This window comes from Arvicola amphibius, chromosome X (assembly GCF_903992535.2).
Source record: "Arvicola amphibius chromosome X, mArvAmp1.2, whole genome shotgun sequence".
Lineage (NCBI taxonomy): Eukaryota > Metazoa > Chordata > Mammalia > Rodentia > Cricetidae > Arvicola > Arvicola amphibius.
Window position 1 is genome coordinate 1,307,105 of NC_052065.1, and position 22,946 is coordinate 1,330,050.

General features: G+C 39.1%; 1 protein-coding gene and 1 non-coding gene across 2 annotated transcripts; one reads left to right on the plus strand and one right to left on the minus strand.

Annotated features, from left to right (window-relative positions):
- Positions 1-2,707: 2,707 nt before the first annotated feature.
- On the plus strand, positions 2,708-2,780 carry Trnak-cuu. The gene has a single exon. It is a non-coding gene; the product is annotated as a tRNA-Lys (tRNA).
- A 1,390-nt stretch (positions 2,781-4,170) lies between these two features.
- LOC119804917 (claudin-34-like) lies at positions 4,171-9,886 on the minus strand. The gene is made up of 2 exons (XM_038316684.2): positions 9,804-9,886; positions 4,171-4,831 (listed from the first exon to the last, which is right to left on the minus strand). The coding sequence occupies exons 1-2, from the start codon at positions 9,884-9,886 to the stop codon at positions 4,171-4,173; spliced, it is 744 nt and encodes a 247-aa protein (XP_038172612.2).
- Between the last annotated feature and the right edge of the window lie 13,060 nt (positions 9,887-22,946).

Genomic DNA, 22,946 nt, shown 5'->3' on the forward strand with positions numbered 1-22,946 from the left:
GAATAAAGAACTGCTATGAGCCTATAGCAGAGCAGGGTGGGGCAGAACAGAGCTAGGCAGGGAGGACTGGACTAAATGCTGGGAGAAAAAAGGGTAGAGTCAGAGGGAAGTCATGGAGCCACCACCAGACCCAGACATGTTGAAACTTTGCCAGTAAGCCACTGCCACATGGCGATACACAGATTAATAAAAATGGTTTAAATTAATATGTAAGAGTTAGCCAAAAAAGCTAGAGCTAATGGGTCAAGCAGTAATTTAATTAATACAGTTTCTGTGTGATTACTTTGGGTGTAAGCTAGCTGAGTGGCCAAATACCAACAAGTGGCCTCCCTCCTCCAACACTTTAGTATCATGCATGAGAAGCCCTCTTTTGAATTGTTGTCCAGGAATATAAAAGACTCTTCAAACTTATAGCTAGAGCCACTGCATTTGGTTACCCACCCTTAGAGGTGTAAGGTAAGCTCCCATTATTTAAGGCACAATGCACTTTAGAACAGGACCCAGAGGACCCTGATCTGAAACTGACCTGAACACCCCATCCCTCAGGTCTAGCTTTCATGGTACCAGAAGCTAACATGCAATTTCACAACAGAGAGAGCCAAGCAATAGTCCTACCCAGCTATGATATTTACTAGCCACATTAAGACCAGCAGAAATGGCATACATACCTTGACAGTAACCAATGGCTCTCTAATTATACTAAAAACCTTGACAGATGGATGTCATGCTTAGTATTGGAAACATAACTAGTGCTATTGAAACCATGGTTATTGGAAGAGAATCTATGGTCACTAATTTATTAAACCGGCATAATCCCTAATAATAATCTATAAACATTTGTCCTTTACCAACAGGTAACTGTAGATTTCATCTCTCTTGGAGGAAATTTCTTTCTGCAATAGACAGAGACTACCACAGAAAACCATAACCAAATATGCAGAGTCCAGTCACAGAGGATGTTCTCAAGAAAACATGTACCCTACATCAGCATCAGCTGCTGCCTCCAGGTTTATGCCCTGATTTTCCTGTACCTAAAAAAAAATAAATAAACTCTTTCCCATGCCCTAAATTCCTTTGGCCATAGTGTTTTATTTCTACAATAGAAACCCTTACTAAGACATGGGATGAATGTACCACTTCTTTGAGGTGGCTGATATCCTGCAATAGATTAAGAATTTCATTTTAGGTTTTCTCGATATGATGTTGGCTATCAGGAGTCATTGCTCATGCCCGATGGCATAATAAGCATGTAGGTACCCAAGTATATATTTTGAAATAATGGTTCATAAAATTCTATTTTCCTTTTCCCAAAGCAGTCCCCTTACTAGGGATATTTTTGGCCTTTCATTCTAAAAATGAAGAGGAGAGTAGAGAATTTTCAGTTATCATTTTTGAGAACCACTGTATATCCTTAATTTCTCAATTTACTGTGCAACTGTTCTCATTGTTAAACCACATCTCCTCTGGATTTCTAGGAGCTTGTCATTTAAGTCAGGCTGATTTATTCACTATCATATTGACATTAATAGCGTGTTATAGTGTATACTTGTAGTGATGAGGCATGCCCAGCTCCCGCATGGTTAGCTTTACACCCGAAATAACAACACACAACTGTATTCATTTAAACACTGCCTGGCCCATTAGTTCCAGCCTCCCATTGTCCAATTCTCACATGTTGATTAACCCATCTCTAATAATCTGTGTAGCACCACAAAGTGGTGTTTTACCAGGAAAGATTCAGCATGTCTGACCTGGTGGCTGGCTTCATGGCGACTGTTCAAGAGAGGAGAGGCATGGCGACTATCTGAGCCATCTACCTCACTTCCTTCTTTGAGAACTTCAAACTCTGTCTTGAGGAGGTTGGTGTCAGTCTGAATTGTTTTTGCAAATACCTCAACCGACTTAAAGTTGTCACTCAAAACAGTTGTGCCCTTTCTTAAGCATTCAACCTCTGCTCTTAAGCATTCACCCTCTGCCCTAAGAATCCTGGTTTCATTCTGTAAGGACTTTATCATTTCTCTATTATCAAACGATGTAAGGAGGAAACCAAATATGAGAAAAAGTGCAAGCCCTATAAATATCCAAATTATGGGAACATCATATGTATCCTGCAATATCTCTACCATAGTATAATTAAATAGGCTGCAGAAGCATTTTTTTTTAATCGAAAGAAATTTTACCTGTAATGACCGTTGCCTGCCAGTAGGTGGCGGGGTGCACGTGGCCGAAAAAGTCAGAACTGGAAAGGAAATTCTAAAAAATAGCAGCTCACAGACCATGTACTGTGTAGGTTATAGCTGGGTGGGGAAGGGCGGGGCCTGCGGGAATAAGGGAGCATGCTCGGGTCGAGTTATGTGCCCTGTGGTCAGTTTGCCAGCTCATGCTCTGGCTTGGTTGCTCATGCCTTACTTCCAGGATCGCAGTGCGGGCAGTAACTGCTCGGCAGGATTGCCAAACTGAGTCAGCAGTACCAGCAGAGGAAGCCAGGAAGCTGGTCAGGCATGCCCTGTAATGGCAGTGGGGTCATGCTGGTTCAGTGGCGGCTGCACAAGCTCGATCACCAGGACGCAATGCAGGCAGTAACTGCTTTTCTCTGGCAGGTCAGGGCCGAGGCCAAACTCAGCTGGTACTGGCGCCTCCTGAGGGGTTAGCATGCTTGGGCTGAGTCATGGGCGCCTGTCCTGTGCTCTGTACAAGCAGGGCTAGTGCCTGGCTAGCTCAGTCGGTAGAGCATGAGACTCTTAATCTCAGGGTCTTGGGTTCGAGCCCCATGCTGGGCGCAAAAATGAAGGGGCATGGTTGATCAGCAGTTATGATTAACCAGTCTAGCTTTAATATATATAATATTCAGCTTTAATAAAGGAAAGAAAAGCGAACTTACAAATCCAAGGTTCCAGTGAGGAGCACAGGAATATAAAGAACAGGCAGGCCGCAGGCCCGCAAGATTTTATAAGTAAATATTAGACTAAGGGGGACACGCCTTACAAACAAGGTGATTGGTTGGGCTTCCCCTTCATATACTCATTGTTAATTTCACAGAATCTAGAGTGACATATAATGTTTCTGGACACACTTGTGAGACACTATCTCTATTTCATTAACCTCTGGGAATTCCTGTATGGGGTTATTTTAAATAGGTAGGTTGAAGTGGGAAGACCTATCCTAAAGGTGGGTAGCATCATTCCATGGGCTTGGGCCATGGACTATATGAAAAGGAGAAAGCCAATCAAATGGAGCATTTGCCTCTCTCTGGTTTCTATCTATGACTGCAAGGTAATTAGCAATCTCAAGATCCTGCCACATGACTCCCTTGCACCTATAAACTAGATCCCAAACTCTCAGGCAAAATGACACTTCTTTCAAGAATTTAGATTGGTGCTTTCCTTAGGGAGTTCCTCAAGTTAGTCCATTCCATTCAAGTTATACTTACTTAGAATTATTGTATTGCTTTAGTTGATGCTTTCTCTGAGGTGAATATTTTCTTTTACATTTCCCTAGGAAATGTCTCACAAGTAAAGACATAAAAACCTGTAAGGAACTATAACATGGAACACTTGTTAAGCTAATTAAGTATAGGATAGTTTGAAAATGTTTTGTATGTAATAAAGATGGAGTACAAGGAGAATAAAAGTTGGGATGAGATTCCTCAAATTTTAAAACTCTTGCAAAGGAAAAATCAAAAGGAGCAAAAGAGGGAGCAAGGAAATATGGGAAAATCTTCACAGGTATTTTGACAAAAGCATTGGGGAGATTCCTCATAGAAATTTGTAACATACTTTGTGAAATATCATCTGGCGGAGAGTTGCAATTTGTACAACATGGGAAATCATTCTGCTTTAATTTTTATGAATTTAGAGGATGATGTAAGGGGTCATTGTATCCTGACACTTATTTCCATATCTACTATGTTCCTTGATAATTTACTGTCACTAAGAGTAATTCAATTCCAGAACTTATAAGATTAAGTGGGTAAGAATTTATTTAATGAAAATCCATAAACCTCTCGATGAAAAACTGGAGCACCCAAGACAAGAAATATAACTGGAAGCCCACTTCTCTTCCTCGGGCAAGGTTCTGAATCTGGAAGTTTTTGGGAGGTATCCGAAAAATAGTTGTGATTACTCCTTGTAATTTTGGATTTTCAAGTGTATGGAAGTTGGAAATTTATATTTAAAGGATAGAATATAGTAGGAAATGCTGGGGAAGAGTAAAAGAAAGAGAAATTATGCCACCCACTAGAAATAGAAAGCAAGAAAGGGTCGCCATTGCCAGCGCATTGCCAACCTTCTGGGTATCTGGGAAAGAGGGTGTGTGGAATGATGGGGGGAAGGCAATCCCATCCTTGCGAATGATGGATAAATAGTTGTACACGATGGATAAGAAGACAAAAATGCTAGCAATGACGTTCAGAATCCCTGGAACCATGAATGGATTGGAGGTGGCTTTCTTCCGGAGTCTCCCTGAGTACAATTTCCAAAGAGCCACAATGACAGTGACTGTGGCAATCGTGCCAAGAAAGCTGGAGATCAGTAGAAAGTGTTGAGACACTCGAATGTCCAAAGGGACGAAGGTGTCCTGGTTTTTATATTTGTAACACACTTTGGAAATGTTGGAATCGCCTTCCTGGTGGTAAACACAGGTTTTCCACATCCCCACTAAAGTCATTCTGGGCTTGGAATCCAAGGGCTCCTGAAAACACCACACTCGCCACTGAGGGAGGCTCATGGAGACGCTGCACAGGATCCATGCTAGAGTGGCCAAAGCAAAGCCTCCTAGCTGCCTGCTGGCACGCCTGCTGACCATCACAACGGTGACTCTGAACACCTGGCAACTGCAAAGAACACAGGACATCATGAGGATGAATTCTTCAGGACTGGGAGATTATCCCTAGTGGGGGCAGGACCAGGGAAGAAGGGCTTTGTTGAGCAGATGGACTTTTGACCAGGCAATCTCCTGCAGGGAATGTGTTCTGATCAAACTCAAAAAGAATTGCTCAGTGGGAAAATTTAGTAGCTCATTGATAATCCACACACGATTAAGATTTTCTTTTTCCACTGTTTACAGAATCACAATGAATTTTGGTTCCACATATTTAGTCTTTCAGATAATCATGATAATATGAAATTTCATGTGAAAATAGAAAGCTACTTCAAGCACAACAATTTGATAATTTATGAAGTAGCCATATCATGGAGTTATTTGCCAACCTTAAAGATAGAAGTGTAGTTATACATTAATTTTTTTTTACTCAGTCCATTTAACTATTCATTTGTGTGACACTGTATGTCTTTGTATCCCTGGCTGGCCTAGAACTATCTCCCCATTGTGGCCTTTAGTTGGAAGCAATCCTGCTTCCTCTCCTTTCAACTGCTGGCATTAGAGGCAGTAGCCACCACACAATGTAACTAATGTCAGGTTTCATCAAGTATGAGAAGTTTGTCAACTTTTATAATGACAAGTTTCTCATTGTATGGATGAACCATGGTTTTCCTGATCAATCATTGAGTTCCTATATCTGGATTAATACCATATTTACTTAAAATCAATGGTGTCATGTGCATCATATATGGGAATTGTCATGTATAATACACACACACATATATATGTGAAACTTATGTAAATATACATTCACATTTTCCTTGGTTTTATCCTCAATGAAAGAACTGAGCTTGTGTAATACAGTGGCAAGTGTGTATTTTAGAATTTACTAAATCTAAGGCAGGATGAAGTTTAGAAAATTTACTGTAGAAAGAAAATAAAGTTATAGTTAACTACAATATAATCTACAACTAAGAATACAAATATCAAAACTATAAAAATGACTGCAACTAAGAACACCTGTTAATAATGACTTTAAGAACCAGTGATGTCTACTTCACAATCAAAAACTCAAATTGGATAAAGAAACAAGAGCTATCTTTGTATGGTTTATTAGGAACTCATTGTGTTTTCAAAGTCGGGAGTGACCCTGGATGAAAAAATTATCCTAAGCAAATAGGAATAGTATACAAACTCTACCCTAATTTCAGACAAGATAGACTTCAAAATAAAATAAATGAAAGGAGACAAAAAAGGGATACTTCCGGGACACAGCATCTAACCTCCCCATCCATCCAGATCTCACTTAACATTCTTCAGGGTCTAACCCAGTGAGTGTCCTTGACCTTCCCCTGACACATAGACTTCCCAACTACAAAATCTATCCCTGAGACACATACCTATGGCCAAGCCCAGTATAACCACCAATGTGTGCACGTCAAACAACCTCTAGGCTTCTGCCAGGAACAACGCTGCTTGCCTCCCATCTAGAAGGCCTCTCCTTTACCACATAAAACTTTTTCATCCAGTCAAATCTATGCCCTCCATCAAGTCCCGGAACATGAGGGACAGACATCGTATGTTCACTATTCACTTATCTCAGTTCACTTTTACCAGACTTCATTCCTCTCTGGCCATTTTCAAACTTTCTGTACAACATGCCCAACATGCCCATACTTTTTCTTTTTTGATCCAATCTGGTCTGTGCATATATGACAGAAACTAACAGAATAAGTCCATATGCCCAGATCTCACTACAAAATTCAATCAATCTGAAAAATCAAGTCAGTGCTTTCTCTCCAAAACCTACCAGACCTGGACAAGCATTTGCTAATGAGAACTGTATAGATGAACCCCAGGACAAGGACACATAACTTAAAATGACAATCATAGACTTCAGTAAAGGATCCCAGGAATATAAAAAGACAAAAAGAAACAGTCATTAAAGGTAAAGGAATATAAAAAGACAAAAAGAAACAGTCATTAAAGGTAAAGAGACAGAACGGAAGGAGAACAAATGCTTGAGTGATGCCCAAGAAGCACAAACATAAGATTGGTTAAAATGACAAAGTCAGCCTTGGACCTGAGAACAGAATTCAACCAGGAGATACAAATATTGAGGAGAACTCAAGCTAAGATAAAAATCCAGTAACTAAAGTAGAAAACTCAGAGGAAATCCTTGTAAGTAGAATGACTGTAGCAGAAGAAAGAACATCAGAACTCAGAGACAAAGTAGAGGATCTAGGTCAAACAAGCAAGGAATATGAAAATTTTACAAAAACACAGAGAAGGAACATACAAGAAATGTGGCACATCATAAAAAACCGAACCTTCAAATTGTAGGCATAGATGAGGGAGAAGATTGCCAAGTCAATAGGGCACTCTTAAGATCTTAGAAGAAAATTTCCCCAAACTAAGGTAAAGCACACCCATGCAAATGCAGAAGCACATAGAACACCAAATGGGAAAGAAAATCCCACAGCATATTATAGTTAAAACACTAAATATATATAAATATATAACAAAGAAAGTGCATTTAAACCTGCATGTGAAAAACATAAATCACATGAAAAACCCGACAGATTGGGAGATTATCTTTGAGATATATATATATTCATTAACCAATAAAAGCAACACATAGACAGAAGTACTTTCTACGTATGTTTTGCTTTTGTTGGTTAATAAATAAAGCTGCTTTGGCATATTGCAGGGTGGAATATAGGAAGACTGAAGTATATGTATGTATATATATATATATATATATAGAGAGAGAGAGAGAGAGAGAGAATTAATACTCAGAAAGCATAAAGAAAAAATTAAAAGGATAGAAAGAATATAGCCACTCAAATAATGAGATAATGAGTCAGGTACTTGAACATAAAGTTATCAAAAGAAGAAAATGTGACCAAATCCACATAACATTTCAAAATTTGTTCATCATTCTTAGCAATTGAAGAAGTGAAAATCAAAACTTGAGATTTCATCATTTTCATCCCAGTAGGATGGCAATGATCAACAAAACAAGTGACAACTAATGCTGAAGTGGGTGTGGGGGAAAGAGTTCTCATTCACATTTTTGGGGATTACAAACCTGTAAAGCAACTATCAAAATCAATGCAGAGACTTCACAGGAAACAGGGGCTGGAAAGATGGCTCAGTGGTTAAGAGCACTGGCTGCTCTTCCAAAGGTCCTGAGTTCAATTTCCAGCAACCACGTGGTGGCTCACAACCATCTGTAATGAGATCTGGCGCCCTCCTCTGTTGTGCGGGAATACACGGAGGCAGAACATTGTATACATAATAAATAAATAAATCTAAAGAAAAAGAATTCACAGGAAACAAAAATAGACCTACCACATTACCCAGTTATACCACTCCTTGAAATATGTCCAAAGGAAAAGACATCCTACTCCAAACATATTTGCTCAACCATGCTCACTGTTGCTCTATTCACTATAGCTAGGACAGGGAAAAAACCTTAATATCCATCAAACAACAAATAGATAATGAAAATGCAGTGCATAAGCACTATAGAATACTATTCAGATGTAAAGAAAAATGAAATAATAAACTTTGCAAGCAAGTGGATGGAAAAATGAACAATACTGAGTGAGCTAACCCAGGACCAGAAAGAAAAACTTCATGTGTTCTCACTCATTGAAAGCTCCTAGGTATAAAACATCAGATGTGAGTATATATTCTAGATCAACTCCCAAAACATAGATAATAAAAGGCCCCGTTTGTCACTATATGTGGCAGAGGACCAATGCAGAGGAGAATGGCAGGTTACGAGAAATCTCATGTGGGAAATAGAGAAAATGGGGATTCACGGAGGGATGAAGGAAATAATAAATACAGAAGGAGTATGGTAGAGGGTAAAACAACAGTAAGAATTTCTGAAAAATTATGATAAACTCTACTATTATTTCCTTAAAAAGTAAATGACATATAAAGCATATGAATTCTGTATAAATATAGTGTATAAAAGAAAATATCTCATCTGCACTTATATTGCTTCCTCCAAGAGCCAAATATCAGCTAACACAATCTACAACTGCAGGCATAGAAGCCCTCTTTTGAATTATTGGTGAGGGCTATCAAAGAGAATACCAAAACAGAATATTGCTATTGCCTTTGGCTGCCCCTTAGAGGTAAAAGGTAAGTCCCTACTGATAAAGACACCATGAACGTCAGACTCAGTTCAGAAACCTCTCAGGTGGAACTCACCTGAGTGCAGCCTCCCTCTGGTCTAACTTTAATGGTACCACGAAGGTTTTCAAGGTAGGAAAACAACCAATAGACCTATCCGGCTATGATGCCTATGAACCACAACAATGACCACCATGGAAAGATAGCCCTAGAGATCCAGTGATGGCATGCCAAACTCTCTCTCTAAATGTATTTAAGGCCCATTTATGAGAGGCAAGCCATGCCTAATACAGGAAACCTGGGAAAATACAGAGAATGTCATGGATCTTGGAGGAGAACATGTAACTACCACTTTACTGTCAATATACATGTAGTGGTGTGCCTACCTTTTCAAAGTCAGTCATAAATTCTGATATGGATACTTAGAAACATTAATTACATATACAACAAATGTGAATGCAGCTTATACTTACATGTATAAGTATACTTACCTGTTACACTGTCTCTAAACAAATTGGTGGCCAGTTATTTGACAGAATCACCTAGACTAAGGAAAGCATGATGGCTTCCCTCATGTGCTCTTCAAGACTGGCTGCTGACTTCACAACCAGTTGAGTGGTGACTGGCCTGTTCAGAGTTCTGAGACCTTTATTACATCATCAAATGTTATCTCCCACTGAAATCATCTCCCAAGTGTCACTCATTAGTGTATGAGTGCAAAAGAAATTTAACTAACCATGATAAATTTTCAGTTCCCTTTGTTATGTTTCTTACACAGTATTTGAGAAGTGGGGTGTGTTTGCCAGTGTGTCTCCCTGCTCATAGTCAAGACATACCTGACTGGTTTATCCCTGTCTATAAACTGTTTTCTTTCTCTATGAGGCACAATTTCAAACCCTGTCATTGGAGGTAGTGACATTTAAAAAAGTTATTGCTATATGTAGATCCGGTGCTAGAAGAAGTGGCATCAACATACCAGGAAAGCTCCTAGTTAAGTCCCGAGAATTGTTCACAAAAATCTAGGGGTAGGGAACAACCAATGATATGGCTGGGATGAAGGGAGAGATCTCCTGAAACCACATGTAGAAAACCCTTTCAGTATACAACTGTCGATCATGATAGATGCATCTAGTCTATATTATTTTGAAATGTATTGAAGGAAATGTTTCAATGTTGGCCAATAAATAGCTCATTTTAAAACTATACCACTAGCTCAATCCTGGTTCTTTAACAATATAGAAGGAAAAGGGAGAGATGATGGCAGAACAGAATTAAAGGGAAGGAAGGGAATGATGAAATTAGTAGCAATATGGCCATTTTCTTATTTGGTTTTTATTTTTGAGACAATTTCTACATCTAGATCATGGTCACCCTGAATGTATAGACATGCTATCACTGACTTCAGGGCACTGGTATTACAGGCATGTTCCACCATGCTTCTTCTAAGCCCTTGAATTAGTTGCTTTTCTACTGCTGTGATAAAATACTTTGAGAAATGAATCTTGTAGGAGGAGGGAATAATTCAGGCTCATGTTTCCAGATGGACAGGAAAACATGACAGCAGGGAACCAGGTCAGGAAACTGAGACCTTAGAGCAAGGAGAGAGGCTGCTTTGTCATTCCTGACTGCTCAGCTCTGAAATAATTACACAGAAACTGCATTAATTGACCCATTCGTTCCAGCTTTTTATTGGCTAACTCTTATATTAATTTAACCCATTTCTATTAACCTGTATATCACCACATGGCTGTGGCTTAGTGGGTAAAGTTCACAGCATCTATCTCTGGTTGCTCCATGGCTTCTTTCTGACTCTGCCCTTCTGCCTTCCAGAATTCAGCTTAGTTTTCCCCACCTGCTTCTGTTCTTTCCTGCCATAGGCTCAAAGCAGTTCTTTACTCATCATCGAATGAAAAACAACACACAGACAGAAGGACCTTCCACACCAAGACCTCTTATCTCCATCCTTGAGAAACCAAACTAGAGTTGGACAAGGCTATGAACTCTCAAAGACCTCCTATAGTGAATGTGGTACTTTCTCCAACAAGTCTATACATCCTAATGTTTCCACAACGCCCCAAAAGAGCATCATCATTCATGAACCAAGTGTTCACACACATGATCCTATGTGGAACCTTCTCATTTAAACTACAACAGTACCCATAGGAAATTAATATAGCTACTCTGTCTAGTACATACCACTTTACAGAGACTGTGGCAGCATGAACAGGGTATATACAGGTCCAAGCCATATCCCTGCACTGAGAGTAGAAGTGGATATGAGTTCCTATTCCTAACCTACAAAGTATATTCAGTTGACAATTGCTTGCAAAGAAAAGATGAGTTTTCTCCAGTGGAGCCTTACCAGGTCTATAAATCACACTTAAGGACAGGTCCCATGCCCAGCAGTAAATATTCAATACAAATTAACTCAAGGGTAGTTTTTTTTAAACTTTGCTTTATAATGTTTTTGGACATTTTTTACCTTACTGAACTATTGGTTGTATATTATGTTTTCTGACTTTGAGATTTTACAATGTGTGTATGTGTGTGTGTGCTTCTTTATCCTTTTTGTTTTTTCCTCTTTTGTAGCCTGCTTAGTTTCCTGGTTTGTTTTCTAAAGAGAGAGGAAGAAAAAGAAGACATGGTGTTAGATACAGAAGTAGAGGTGGTTTTGGGATGAGATGAGTGAGGCAATACTGTTATCAGAATATGTTGTGTGAAAAGAATATATTCGATATGGACTGGTGAGTGGGTGCGGACCCTGGAGCAACCTGCCCTGGAAGAGAGCACAGACCCACTCCCCCAGCTCCCTCTGCAGGCTTGTCTTTGTTTCCCACGTCCCTGCTTCTCCCAAGCCTTCCCTAGTGTTTTCAGGTGTCCTGCTCCTGTACTAAGGCCACCCACCCAAAGGGGTCAGACTCAGGCCTCCAGGCAGGTCTGAGGATTCCTGCAAGGGAGTGCAGACTTCTTCAGATTGTGCCACAAGGAATAGCTCCTGGTCTGGCACTGGGGAGATCCAACCAGATTCATTCACAGCAAAGATTGGTCTAGGACAGACGCGCTGCGCAGCGGCCGAGGGACTGAGCGCTCTGTGAAGTAATTTTCTAAGAGTGCTTTCACCAACCTTTCAGGAGGTCATGGTCTATCATACCATATTTGTCTAGAAGCAATCCACAGAGCCATTGTCCAACTCCAAAGCCAGCTTTGATTTTTAAGTGAGTCATGACTATTATTCTTGCTTATGTTTAGAGATTCTTACCCTCAGATGACCTGTCCTCATAAGTCATAATTCTCTTTCCTTGGTGATCCTATCTGGATAATTACCTTTTCCACTTTAGGTATCCAGATATCCATGGTCTCTTGACTTTTTGAAGATGACAAAGACAAGAACAGAACACTGTCCCAACTGGTATGAGGTTTCCTTACCACCTGATTGGTTGTCATCTCTGTGGATGAGCCATCATTTCTCTTTCTCAAGAGATTTCTCTTTTTCAAACCAAATCTTTACTACTTTTGATGGTATACATAACTTTTTTCTCCTGTTGAAACAAGAACAAAATCCATGCCCCAACATTGCACATTTTCTGCTTTCCATTGTAAGCTCAACACATCCTTGAAATACACCAGCTTATTTAATTCAGAGGATTTTTCTATCACCCAATGTCTCTCTGATGCTGTTGTTTCTTTCTCATTAGCATCGAGAAAATTCAAGGTTAATAAAGCATTATGCAGTCTATTTCTGGAGGTATTTTCCATCCCTTTCTGTTTGTTTAACATATCCTTTTTAGTTCATTTTGATCTTTCTATAACTGCCTGACCTGTAGGATTATTTGGTATACCTATAATATGCTTTATATTATAATAAGAAAAAATGGCTTCATTTTCTCAGAGACATATGCTGGACCATTATCTCTCTTTATTTGTGCAGGTATACCCATGCTGGCCATAACTTCTAGTAAATGTGTGATTACTGAATAAACCTTTTCTGAGCCCAATGTAGTTGCCCATTGAAAACCTGGATAAGTGTCAATGGTATACAGATTTTAATTTTCCTAAATTTACAAAGTGGAACACATCCATCTTCAAGATTTCATTCTTTTGAATACCCTTGGGTTACTCCCTGCAGGTAGCAATGTTTGGTTATGGAAAGTGCAAGTAGTAAATCTCTCTATAATCTCCTTAGCTTGTTCCCATGTAATGGAAAGTTCTTTTTTAAAACCTTTGTTAAACCTTTGTTATTGACATGATGAAATTTTCAGGCCTTCAACACATTTTCAATCAATAATTGATCAATTTCTGCATTACCTTGTGCTAGAGGACCTGGCAGACCTGTAAGCGTTCTAAGTTGGCATTTTCAAAAGCCAGAGGGTCAATAAGTAGTCATCTAGCATCTGGGTCTGTTACTTCTACTTTTACAGCCTTAGTTAATCTTTGCAAAAAGTCACTAAAGGGTTCTCTCTGACCCTGTTTAACCATGGTATATGATTCAATTAGTTTTTCTAGTTCTTGAATCCTGTCCCAAGCATTTAAGGCTGCGTTGTGGCATTGGGACGAGATTTGTTCATTGTAAAGAGCTTGAGCCTGTGGGTCAGCATAAGTGCCCTCATCAAGAATTTGATCTTGGGAAGTCTCAAGGCATTTTGCTTTTCTCTGTTGTTCTAAATTTTTTGCATCTTCTCTGAAATAACATTTCCAAAGCAGACAGAGTCTATCATCCAGGACTGTTGAAACTAACTGAAGTCAGTCATATGGGGTGGCCTTAATTCTAGAAGCCCATGTCTTTACCATCTTTCTAACAAATGTGGAATGCAAGCCGTAAGTTACTACTGCTTACTTAATTTTTTAGATCATTCCTACAGGTATCCATCTACTTTCTTTGGGTCCTTTTGGACATTTAGAACTTAATGATTGTCAGAATAGATTACAGGGTAGGAAGTTAAACCTTGGGTAAGTCATCTCTTGCAGATACTGGCAATGTTAATCCTGTCCTTATACCTTCTATCCCTGTTCATCAGCTCCAAAAAAATTCCTCAATTGTTTAAAATATTTCTACTACTGTCTTTTGCAAAGACTGAATCTTATGACCTGTATATATTTCTAGTGGAACCTAGCTTCTGGTCCTCATTCTGCCCATGTAATTCCAATGCCTGAAGTTTTTCCTTTAAAGATAACATCTCATCCTTGAACATTATTTGGACAGTGTGCATATTGCCTTCCTGGAAAGATATTTTATCTGCTAACCTATCATAACTTTTTAACAGATTTTGATTGCCAAATTCAACAGGATGATTTATTTCAGGTATTTTTCAGTACCCCTTGACATGGATAGAATTTCATCTGTGAATTAATGTTGCCCTTTTCAATAGTATTAATTTTTTCAGGTAGCTTTTGATTTTTGATGGTATCAACCCTGTCAGGTAGCTGCTCATTATTAGTCTGTAAATACTGTATCATTTCAAAAAGTTCTTCCTTCCTGACTCTCTTATCAAACCATTTTCTTAAGGATATATGAAGAAAAAACTGAGTCCCAGTATCCAATAAACAGATGTATCACAATAACCATATAAGTCTTGCAGAATACAATCCATAGTATCAGCAAAAAGGTTACTAAAATTTTCATGGTAATGTTGTCTGCAAATATATAACTTTCAAGTTTATTGATTTATTAATTAATAAAATAATTACTTGTGTAATGAGGTCCAGTAAATTGTTTTAGGTGTAATAATCTTTATTGTCCAGCATGTGTCATGGTTACAGAGTTGCTACCAGCAGCGGCACAACTGGTGGTGCCATGAATAGTCCTGCATCACTATTGTTTTCTACCTCGGTGCTGTTCAAATACTGAGAAATATGCTTTGCTTGACAAATTAAATCAATTTTGTACATGGAGCAAGGAGCCCAGAACTCAGGAGCAGGAAGCACAAACTAGAAGATGTGCAAGTCGAAGCATACCAGGGAATGAGGCAGTGTTGTGGGGGAAATGTGTGTGAGCTTGGGAAATTACCAAGTTTCCACGTGCATTTAGCACTGCTGTGGTGGGGAGGGTTGCAAAAAAAACCACTCAGTAGGTGAAAGAAAGCCAAGCAGACAGGTGTGGGAAATCTTCTTGCCTGTGGATCACTTGGGTCTTTTAGATGGGTCCACCTGTTAGGTGTGAAGTTCAGTCCATGTGGGGTGCCAGATGAAGATGGATGCTTAAAAGAAATCCCACACTAGCTCAGAATTGAGTATAATAAAAGGTTATTTATTTAGGGGTAGACTCACAGAACATAGTCCTCTACACAAATGGAGGACAGGAACAAATCCAGCAGCCAGAAAAGAGAGGGAATGAGTGCTTTACATTGGCATTTATATTATAAGAACCTATGCCCAAGTGGACAGGTAACTTAAAGGCTACTAGTTGTAAGATTTTCTACAGCATCTTTGTTTCTATTTTTAATATTTTCAGTCCTCAATTTGATTATTTCCTGTTTTCTACTATTTTTGGGTGAGTCTGGTTTTTTTTTGTTGTTGTTGTTGTTGTTGTTGTTGTTCCAGAGCTTTCAGGTGTACTGTTTCTCCACTTTCTTTATGTAGGCACTTAGTGTTTTGAATTTTCCTCTTAGAAATTCTTTCATACTCCACAAAATTGTGAAATGTAAACAAAATGGAAAATTTTCTGCATAGGTACCACATACTAAAATTAAATCAAGACTAAGTAAACAATTTAAATAGACCTATAACTGGCAAGGAAATAGAAACAGTCATCAAAAGCTTCCCAGCCAAAAAAAGCCCAGGGTGAGATGGTTTCAGTGTAGAATTCTACAAGAACTTCAAAGACCTAAAACATATACTCTTGAAAGTGTTCCACAGTAGAAACAGAAGGAACATTGCCAAACTCTTTTTATGAGGTTACAGTTACCTTGATACCCAAACCATACAAAGACTCAACAAAGAAAGAGAATCACAGACCAATTTCACTCATGAACATAGATGCAAAAATACACAATAAAATACTGGCAATTTGAGTCCAAGAATACGTCAAAAAAATTATCCACTATGATTAAGTCAGCTTTATCCCAGAGATGCAGTAATTGTTCAATATACAAAAATCAATATAATCCACCATATAAATAAACTGAAAGAAAAAAACATATGATCATCTCATTAGATGCTGAAAAAGCCTTTGATGAAATCCAATACCCCTTTATGATAAAGGCCTTGGAGAGAACAGGAATAAAAGGAACATATCTAAACATAATAAAAGTAATATACAGCAAGCTGATTGACACCATCAAAACAATTTTACTAAAATCAGGGACAAGACAAGGCTGTCCACTCTCCATACCTATTCAAAATAGTTTTTGAAGTTCTGGCTAGAGCAATAAGACAACAAAAGAAGAGAAAGACCTATTCAACAAGAGCTTTAAGGCTTTGAAGAAAGAAACTGAAGAAGATACCAAAAAATGGAATGATCTCCTATATTCTTGGACAGGTAGGATCAACATAATAAAAATGGCAATCTTACCAAAAACAATGTATAACTTCAATGCAGTTCCCATCAAAATCCCAGCACAAATCTTCACAGACCTTGTAAGAACAATACTCAACTTCATATGAGAAAAAACTCAGGATAGCCAAAATAATCTTTTACAATAAAGGAACTTCTTCAGGCATCACCATCCCTGACATCAATCTCTATTATAGAGCTATAGTAATAAACACAGCTTGGTACTAGCATAAAAACAGACAGGTTGACAAATGGAATTGATTCAAAGATCCGGATATTAATCCATAAGCCTATGAACACCTGATTTTTGATAAAGAAGCTAAAATTATACAATGGAAAGAATAAAATCTCTTAAACAACTATTATTGGCACAACTGGACATCAACTTGCAGAAGATTGTAAATAGAATCATATCTATCCCCATGCACAAAACTCAGGTCCAAATGGATTAAAGACCTCATTATAAATCCAACCATACTGAACCTGATAGAAAAGAAAGTGGCAAGTAGCCTTCAATGCATGAAAAGAGGAGATTACTTCCTAAATATAACCCCAGTAGCACAGACAATAAGAGCAACAATAAATAAATGGAACCTCCTGAAATTGAGAAGCTTCTGTAAAGCAAAAGACAGTCAATAAGACAAAAGGTAGCCTATTAGAGGGAACCTGAACTGGCCTTGCCCCATAATCACACTGATGATTATCTCAAATATCACCATAGAATCTTCATCTGGCGATGGATGGATACAGAGACAGAGACCCACATCAGAGCACTGGACTGAGATCCCAAGGTCCAGTTGAAGAAGGGTAGGAGGGAGAAGATGAACAAGGAAGTCAGGATCGCTAGGGTTTGGCCCATCAACTGAGACAGTGTGTCTGATCTAATGGGAGTTTACCAAATCTAGCTGGACTGGGACTGATTGAGCAGGTGATCAAACTTGACTCTCTGAATGTGGCTGACAATGGGGGCTGACTGAGAAGCCATTGATAAAGTCACTGACTGGGACTTGTTTCTACTGCATGTACTGACTTTTTGGGACCCTAGTCTATTTGGATGCACAACTTCCTAGGCCTGGATGTAGGGTGGAGGGCCTTGGACTTCACATAGGGCAGGGTACCCTGCCCTTGCTTAAGGCTGGAGGGGTAGGGAGGAGCATGAGTGGGGGAGCAGGAGGGGAATGGAAGGAAGGGGGAAGTGGGAATTTTTGAATGGAAAAATTTAAAAAAATGTAAAAGGTAGCGTATTAAATAGGAAAAGATCTTCACCAACCCCACATCAGACAGAGGACTGACCTCCAAAATACATAAAGAACTCAAGAAATTGGAATCAAAGTTTTAAATAATCAAATTAAAACATGGGATGCAGACCTAAGCAGAGAATTCTCTACAAAAGAATCTCAAATGGCTGAAAGACATTTAAGGAATGTTCAGTATCCTTAGCCATCAGAGAAATGCAAATCAAAATGACTCTGAGATCATACACCTGTCAGAATGGCTAAGATCAAAAACACCAATGTTAGCTTAAGCTAGAGAGGATGTGGATTAAGGGGGATGAACACTCCTCCACTGCTGCTGGGAATGTAAACTTGCACAACCACTCTGGAAATCAGTATGACAGTATCTCAGTTAATTGGGAATCAACCTACTTCATGATCCAGCAATAGCCAAAGGATGTTCTATCATACTCCAAGGACTTATTTGTTCAAGTATGTTCATAGCAGCATTATTTTTAATAGCCAGAAACTGGAAGCAACCTAAATGCCCCTCAAGTGACGAATGGATAAAAAATACATGGCAGTTTATACATTGGAGTACTACTCAGCAGTAAAAAACAATGACATCTTGAAATTTGCATGCAAATGGATAGAACTAGAAAAAAACATCCTGAGTCATGTGACCCAGACCCAGAAATGTGAATATGGTATGTATTCACTCATAGGTGAATACTAGTTTTAAAGCAAAGGATAATGAGCCTATAGTCCATGATGCTAGAGAAGCTAAGTAACAAGGTGAACCCTAAGAGAAACAAATATAAATCCTCCTGGGAAGGGGAAATAAGAAAAGATCTCCTGACAAAATTGAGAACCTGAGGGTTGAGGGAAAAGAGAGGGCACAATTAAAGGAGAAGCAGAGAAGGGGAGAACGGTGGAGATCTCGAGGGAACAGGATAGTCAAGATAGGAGACGGACAGAGATGAGAGCAAAGAAAGAGATATTTTGATTGAGGGAGCCAATATAGGGCAAGCAAGAAACCAGGAATTCACAAGGATGACCCCAACTAAAATCTTAAGCAGTAGTGGAGAGGGTGCCCTAACTGGTCTTATTTGCCCTGTAGTCAAATTGATGACTATCTTAAATGTCACCATAGAACCTTCATCCAGCAACTGAAGGAGACAGGGCCAGAGACCCAGAATGAAGCACTGGGCTTAGCTCCCAATATACAGTTGAAGAGTGGAAGGAGTGAGAATATGAGCAAAGAGGTCAAGACCATGATGGAAACACCCACTGAAACAGCTTGCCTGAGCTAATGGGAGTTCATCTACTCCAACTGCACAGGAAAAGAACCAGCATCGAACCAAGCTAGACCCTCTGAATGTGGGTGACAGATATATGGTTGTGGCAAGCTATGAAGCCACTGGTAGTGGCACCAGGATTTGTCCTTCTGCTTGTACTGGCTTTTTGGAACCCATTCTTTTTGGATGGAAACCTTACTCAGCCTAGATATAGTGAGGAGGACCTTGGTCCTTCCTCAGAGCAATGTGCTGGTTTAGTAAATAATGAGTATATATTCTCTTCCAGTAACCATAATTTCACCAACACTAGTTAGTTAGCAAGGATTCCAGTACCAGGCATGGTATCTGTTCTTGTTGAGAGGGGTTTGAGTCCAGTTTTTTGAAGCAGCTGGTTATCAACAAAGTACATGAGCCAGCTACTGAAAACAGGGTTTTCATATCATACTGTGTTACAAGGAACCGCTTGTTCATCCAGGGCACTCAAAACCCATCATCACACAGAAAATGTATTAATTAAGTCAATTCTTGGCCCATTAGCTCTAGCTTCTTATTGCCTAACTCTTACATATTAATTTAACCCATTTCTATTAATCTGTATATCACCATGAGGTTGTGGCCTACCAACAAAGTTTCAACACATCTATCTCCAGTGGCAGATCCATGATGTCCCACTGATTCCACCCTTCTTTCTCCCAGCATTCAGTCCTGTCCTCCCTGCCTACCTAAGTTCTGCCCTACTAACAGGCCAGGGCAGTTTATATATTCATTAATGGTAGCCTGAACTGGCTATCTATTGTGACCAGATGGGTGCCTAGTCCAAGTATCATCAGAGAGGTCTCATCCAGCAACTGATAGAAACAGATGCAGACCCAGAGTCAAACATTAGAAGGAGTTTGGGGAATCCTGCAGAAGAGAGGGAAAAAGAATTATAGGAGCCAGAGGGGCTGAGGACACAATAAAAATATGATAGACAGAGCTGACTAATTCATAGGGACTCACACAGACTGAACATACAACCAGGGAACCTGCATGGAACTGACCTATGCACTCTGCATAGAAGTTGAAAGTGTGTATCTTAGTCCTCTTGTGGGACTCCTAACAGCGGGGAAGGGGACTGTTTCTGACTTTTTCTACTTGTTTTTCAAGACTGATTTCTCTGTGTATCTCTGGCTGTCCTGGAACTCATCTGTATACCAGGCTGGCCTCAAACTCAGAGAGATCTGCCTGCCTCTGCCTCTCTGAGTTCTGGGATTTAAGGCATGTGCCACCACCACCCAGTTTACCTGACTCTTACTGAATTTGGAACCCTGCTCCTCATACTGGGTTGCCTTGCCCAGGCTTAATACATGGGGAGGTGCTTAGTCATACTGCATCTTGATATGCCATGTTTTGTTGATACTCATGGGAGACCTGCCCTTTCCTAAACAAAAATGGAGGAGTAGATTGGGGGTGGGAACAGAGATGGTGGGGAGGGACTGGGAGGAGAGGAGGGAGGGGAAATTGTAAGTGGGATGTAAAATTAATAAGTAAAATTTAAAATTAATGAAAAGGAAAAAATGAGGTGACAAAAGGAATAAACATTGCTCATTGATAACTCTCAATAATGGTCTCAATTCCCCAATAAAATGAGAGAGAGGGGGGGAGAGAGAGGGAGAGAGAGAGAGAGAGACAGAGACAGAGAGACAGAGAGACAGAGACAGAGAATTAGAAAACAATATCCAACTTTCTTTTTTAGGTTTTTTGTTTGTTTGTTGTTTTTTGAGATAGGATTTTTCTGTAGCTTTGGAGCCTGTCCTGGAACTAGCTCTTGTAGACCAGGCTGGCCTTGAACTCACAAGAAATCCACCTACCTCTGCCTCCCAAGTGCTGGGAATAAAGGTGTGTGCCACCTTTCTACCGCTTTCAAGAAACACACCATACCATGTACTATAGACATCACCTTGGGGTAAAGGGATAGAAAAAGGTATCTCAACCAAATTGACCCAAGAGGCAAGCAGCCTTAGCCATTTTAATATTAGATAAGACAAACAAAAACTAAGTCGAAGAGGGAAGAAATAATGCTACATATTCTTTGTCCTGATTAGTTTTCTGTTGGCTTGGCACAGCTAGATTCATCTGAAAGGAGGGAATGTCAGTTAAGAGAAAATGCCTTCATAAGGTCCAGCTGTAAGGCATTTTCTTAATTAGTGATTGACAAGGAAGGGCCCATCCCATTGTGAGTGATGCCATCCCTGGACTGGCAGTTCTGGGGTATATAAGAAAGTAGGCTGAGCAAGCCATGAGGAGAAAATCAGTAAGCAGCACCCCTACATTGCCTCAGCATCATCTCCTGCCTCCAGGTACCTGCCCTATTTTGAATTCCTGTTCTGACTTCATTTGATGATGAACCCTAAATATATCCTTTCCTCCCCAACTTGCTTTTTGGTCATGTTGTTTCACCTTGGCTATTAAAACCCTAAGAGACTCATTAAAGGAAAAATTCATCAGGAGGATATTGCCATTCTTTCTACAGAATTATGCCCCAAACACTGGGGCAACAAAGTTCATAAAAGAAACACTAACACAGCTAACATTCATGTACTGGCCCTCACACACAGATAGTAGGTGATTTCAATTCCCCAATCTTGCCAATAGACAGGCCATCCAGACAAAAACTAAATAAACATTCATATTGAATTATGCCATTAATCAAATGGACTTAGCAGATATCTTGAGAACATTTCATCTGATGACACAAGAATACACTTTTCTTTCAGTACTTAATGGAACATTCTCCAAAGTTGACCACATACTTAAAGTCTGAAGAGTTTTAAGAAAAAAATGAAATTATACTCTGTATCCTAAGTGACCACCAAATATTAAAGCTGGATATCAACAATAACAGAAACAATTGAGAGTGTATAAACTAATGGAAACTGAACAACTCACTACTGAATGAAAAATGTATCAAGACAGAAATCAAGAAGGAAATTAAAACCATTCTAGAAGTGAGAGAAAATGAAAGCACAACATACTCAAACATATTGGGTGCAATGAAGGAAGTGTTATGAGGCAATTTATTATCACTTACTGCATACATCAATAGATATTTAATATTAGTAATTTATAGGCACATTTGAAACCTTTAGAACAACAAGAAGAAATAACACGCAAAAAGAAGAGATGACAACTTAGGTATGAAATCAATGAAATAGAAACAAAATAGTATACAAAGAATTAATGAAACAAATATCTTTCTTTCAGAATATCAATGTTTGACAAAGCCTTGGCAAAATTAACTAAAAGACACAGAGAGAAAATTGTAATTCATAAAATTAGAGGTGAAAGGGGGACATACAACAGATAATGAGGAAATGCAGAGAATCAGAAGGACATATGTAAAAAACCAGGACTGCACCAAACTGAAAAAAAGGAGTAAATTTTTTTCCCTTTTTCTTTCTTTTTTTCTCTTTCTTTTCTTTATTGAGACAGGGTTTCTCTGTATAACAGTCCTAGTTTTCCTGGATCTTGCTTTGTAGACCATGCTGTTTTCAAACTCATGGAGATCAGCCTGCCTCTGCCTCCAAATTCTGGGACTAAAGGCATGTGTGAACACACCTAGCATTCAAGCAAGTCAAAGTTAAATCAAAATAAAGTAATTGAACATACCCATAACCCCTAAAGAAACAGTACTTATAGGTCTCCCAAAAGAAAATTCCCAGGATCAATTGGATTCAGCAAAGAGTTTTAGCAAACCTTCAAAGAAAAATTAATGTCAATACTTCTCAAATTACTCTGAAAATAGAAACTGAAAACACATTTCCTAATTCTTTTTGTTGGTCAGTATTGCCTGGTACTAAAGCCACACAAAGATACAGGAAATGCATTTATAGAACGATAACTCTTATGGATATACGTTGTGGGAACTCCTTCAATAGCCTTGAAGATAATAGCCCACTTTGGGTGTGGTCTCATCTACTAAAATTCAGAAGGAAAGCA